Source organism: Alnus glutinosa, chromosome 13, assembly GCF_958979055.1.
Source record: "Alnus glutinosa chromosome 13, dhAlnGlut1.1, whole genome shotgun sequence".
Classification (NCBI taxonomy): domain Eukaryota; kingdom Viridiplantae; phylum Streptophyta; class Magnoliopsida; order Fagales; family Betulaceae; genus Alnus; species Alnus glutinosa.
Window position 1 is genome coordinate 25735464 of NC_084898.1, and position 4480 is coordinate 25739943.

General features: G+C 40.4%; 1 protein-coding gene across 1 annotated transcript; it reads right to left on the reverse strand.

Moving 5' to 3' along the window:
- Positions 1-841: 841 nt before the first annotated feature.
- Positions 842-4054, reverse strand: LOC133854557 (ABC transporter G family member 14). The gene is made up of 5 exons (XM_062290793.1): positions 3818-4054; positions 2897-3686; positions 2315-2476; positions 2011-2198; positions 842-1728 (listed from the first exon to the last, which is right to left on the reverse strand). The coding sequence occupies exons 1-5, from the start codon at positions 3932-3934 to the stop codon at positions 1078-1080; spliced, it is 1908 nt and encodes a 635-aa protein (XP_062146777.1). The 5' UTR covers positions 3935-4054; the 3' UTR covers positions 842-1077.
- Positions 4055-4480: the final 426 nt, after the last annotated feature.

Below are 4480 nucleotides of genomic sequence, written 5' to 3' on the forward strand. Positions count from 1 at the left end.
AAGCTATGACTAGTGAGCCTTCCACTTTTGATACTTAAATGAAAGCCACAACTTCAATAAAAAAGGAGAAAAGGACGGGATATATAGCCAGTATGCAGATACTTGTCATTTTCTATTGTTTCAGGTGATAAAATTTTGGCGTGGATAGTGCATTGTGCTCAAAGTAGGAAATGACAAGGATTTTGGCTGTCACTTCTTTGCATGGGCCTACACCCAACTTCAGTGACCTTTCGTGTGTCCACAACACGGTGGGCCTCCTCCTCTCATTGTTTTGTTTTGTTTTGTTTTGCTTTCAGAAATTCTGTGGCTGCCTGTGAATACTTTGCCTCTTGGAAGAACTACGGTGGTGACTGGTGAGAATTGTATGGTTTTTTTTTTTGGCTGTCTAGTCTTGTATGGTCTAGTTAGGCTTTATAGGGAAATGGGATTTAATAATTGAAACCTTTAATGAAAAGAAAGGACCGGAGTTTCTTTCTGTTGTAGATTAAAGTTTTAGAACCCTAGCAAAATAACAAAAGAAGCAGTTACAAATAGAGAGAATTCAGTCTGGCCTGTTTGAATTCTTTCTTATAAATCGTTGTAACTAAGGTGCTACCTAAATTTTTCTATTCTTTTCTCCCCTTCTTGAGTGTTCTCTCTTTCTGTCAATGCACTTGCATTATACAAAAGTTATCTTTTGGTCACAATTCACAAAGCCCCACGCCACACATTTAGAATTCAGTTCTCAAAAAAAGCAGTGGACTTGATCATCTTTCACCTTTCCTGAATATTGAAATGCATATGTTACGCTGTTCATTTCCTTCTTGTCATATATATTGCATATTCACTTTATATATACATATTTAGAAAGTCATAAAATTTATTCTTAAATTAATTAAAGCTTCTGAGTTAGTATTCTTCTAAATCATAATGAAAAGGCTAATACACCAGACTCGGAGGGAAGTTGATCAAAATTTCACAACATGATCACCAACGAGAACCTATGTATCTAACACATTATTAATATTCCTCAGTTGAAGAAGAAGAAGAAAACTCTTCGAACTCTCTTGTTTGATGAAATAGGGCCTCTGCTGGAACTTACCTGAACTGCACTCTATGCAGTGCTATATAAGCAACAAGTCGATAACCCACCAACATTAGGGCCATGATGGCCACGTCTACCCATAAATGGTTCAGACCCATTGATTTGACTGCAGGGAAATCTCCAACTCGACACAACACTCCTTTTGAGCACTCATAATAATCGTCCTCTTTGTATTGAACACCAAGAAGAAGCTTGTAACAGTAGTAGCTATAGCTCAAGAACTTTAGCCAGATTATGAAGGGAGGAATTCGTTGAATATAATATCCTCCTGCTATGAGGAAGACAAGGGTTGTAACAGAAGCTAAAGTGGTGGCTTGTTTTATGTCCATAAGAATTGCGCCGATGGCTAAGCCAAGACTTTGGGAGACAAGAACACTGTAGAGAACCACAAGTAGGGAAAGGATGAAAGTCACAGGATTGGGTTTAAGCCCACCCATCCAATAGATAATGAACACAAATGCAGTTGGGAGACCAAGCTCCAGTGGCAGGTCTCCAACTGTTCTCGCTAGGAAGTAGGAAGAAAGCCTGTACATTCCCGCTGATCGCTCCTTGATTAGCATTCTTCTTTCTTGGGGGAATGTGAAAACTGCATTGTATAGAGGGTAGAAGCCCCAAAACACAGAGAAGAAGAAGAGCAAGGCGATCTGCATTCAGAGTGCAAACCTTGTTTAGCACCTATAAGAAAATAACGATACAAATTTCAATGTCATTGTAATTTTAATGACAAGTCCCAAATTTCTACATTTCTCCCAGAATTTTAATAGGATCATAAAACCACATTATTGGAGGAAGCATTTTGGTTACAAAGATTAGAAATTTTTTGTAACCTTAATTAGCGTGGCCATTACCAGAATTTGATACAAATTAAAGTTGTCAATTATTGTATCATCTAATTTATTGATAAACTCACTAGGAGAGACTCTTACGCGGTCTTCAATGTGGGATGTCGGGGTGTGCCACCACAAGAGTCCACCAAGTACGGCGACACTTAAAACTTGAAAAATCCGTAGCCTGTTGAATGCTTCGTACCTCCGCTCCCTCAGCCCCCTCTGAAGCAGCACCTTGAACTGATGCCACCAGCTTGTACACCATTGCTCTGGTTTCGTGTCATATCCTGCATTTCAATACTTGAGATCAGTTGAAACAAAAGTTGCAGAAGAATGCACATTTGAGGCCTGCATGAGGTTGAGTTAGGAATATTTAATCAGAGAGGGGAAGAGAGAAATTTACCTTTAGAGTTGTAGTTGCTGCCATCGACGCTGCAAAGCTCAGCTTTCAACCTTGTAGAAATGTTCTTGTCATAGGCTGAAAACAGAGCTTTTCTTACCAACTTCTGTTCTTGTTCCATGTTCTCACTTTGCTCAATTGGTTGCTTGGAATCAGGGGCAATTCCTGCAATTTTTGAATTTGCTCAACCGTCATGAAAATTGCTTGAGATATATATATATATGCTAGATCCTACAGTATGAGCTACTGTATGAAGTGAAAAATTAATTACCATGTTCGTGTGTGCACGTGAGTATATATATATATATATATATGTTAGAATTTACCTTTTATTTCTTTTTAAAGTGGGTATTGGTTTAATTAGGAAAATGGGAGGATGAAGATTACCACTCGTCTTACATTCATTCATTAAACAGGCTAGGCAAGTTTTAGCTCCACTTTCAGTAGACCAAGTGATATCGATCTCCATCCCATGTGAAAGATTAGTTAAGACAAGAATTCAATAAAAAAAGCAGCTACCCCTGTTCCCCCCTTATAGCTCTTACTAGCATTTTTATTTTCCAAGAAGTAAAAGCTTGAAATTACCATTAGCAAGATCAAGCAAGAGATCAGCAGGATTGACGGTCATGGATGTGGAGAAGCCGATTGTGGAGAAATATTCCAGGGCTGAAGAAGCAGAACCATAATAGATGGGGCAGCCCTCGGACAGCAAGATAACCTTATCAAACATGTGGTAGAGCCTGCTGGAGGGCTGGTGAATAGTAGTGACGACGGTTCTACCGCCACAGGCAAGCCGTTTGACTGTGTTCAGGATCCGTTGAGCTGTGGTTGAGTCCAAACCTGACGTTGGCTCATCTAGCAATAGTAAGCTCGGATTAATTAGCATTTCCTGACCTATGCTCACCCTCTTCTTTTCTCCACCTGATATTCCTCGAAACAGTGGCCCCCCGATCATGCTGTTGCGGCACCTGGACAAGCCCAGCTCAGAGATCACTCGCTCCACGTGCTGGACTTTGTCATCCCGAGTCAAGCTGTTGGGTAGCCTTAAGAGTGCGGTGAAAAGAAGAGTTTCGACCACAGTGAGATGTGGATATAATACATCGTCCTGAGCAACAAATCCTGTTCTTCTTTTTATGGTACCAGAAAAAGGCTGAGTATTGTATGTGACCTTTCCAGACAACTTACCGTTTAGGCGGCCTCCAAGAGCTGTAAGGAGGGTGGTTTTGCCACTCCCAGATGGCCCTAACATTGCTAGTATCTCTCCAGGGGAAACCATTCCTGTTATCCCGTTCAATATGGTTTTCTCTCTGCTGCTCCATGTACCCCAGCACAGCCCTTTCTCCTCCAGTTTTACTTTGTACACCACATCTTGAAACTGTACGTGTAAACAAACCACAAAAAATTAGCTTCATCACTCTGAAAAATTAACTAATGTATATAGTTTATGAAAATATAAATAAATATATCTTGTTTCTTTGAGAGAGAGAGAGAGAGAGAGAGAATGACCTTTAGAGTTATGGGATACAAGGCGAGCTGATAAAGAGATTGAGAATTGGGTGGTACAGGGTAGGCAAGGACAGCCGTGTTCTGGTGGTCGGACATCTCATCTGGCAGATTGTCCATATATATGATTCAGATATTATGTTGTTGCTGCGGTTAATTTGTTTGGTGGTGATGATGATGATTGGGAGGAAGGGAGAACTGAAGTTAAGGAGTTCCTTTTAACTTGGCTTCCCAAAGTGGACTGGAGAGCGCATAAATATATAGCTAGCAGAGATGCACAAACGAGGATGTCCCCTATGTGTCCAAGGCTCTATGATGTAGGCATACCCCCCTTTCACGTGGGACCCCCGCCTTTTCTCTTCAAATTATTCCAACACTAATTAACTCTTTCTTACCCATGATTTATATTTACAAATCTCTTGCGAGTCCGATCGACTATCCCCTTTATTGCCATCTCTCTCTCTCTCTCTCTCTCTCGCTTTTTGGTCATCTTCTTAGGGTGACCATGGGTGCAGAGACGTTCATGCAGCTATTAATATTGTCTGATTATGAGAGTTGGCAAATGGGATATATATGCCATGAAATCCAATCCATATATCGAGCAATATATTGGGGTCATTGTCTCTCTCTATATATGTGTGTGTGTTTTGTGCATGTAAAATATAT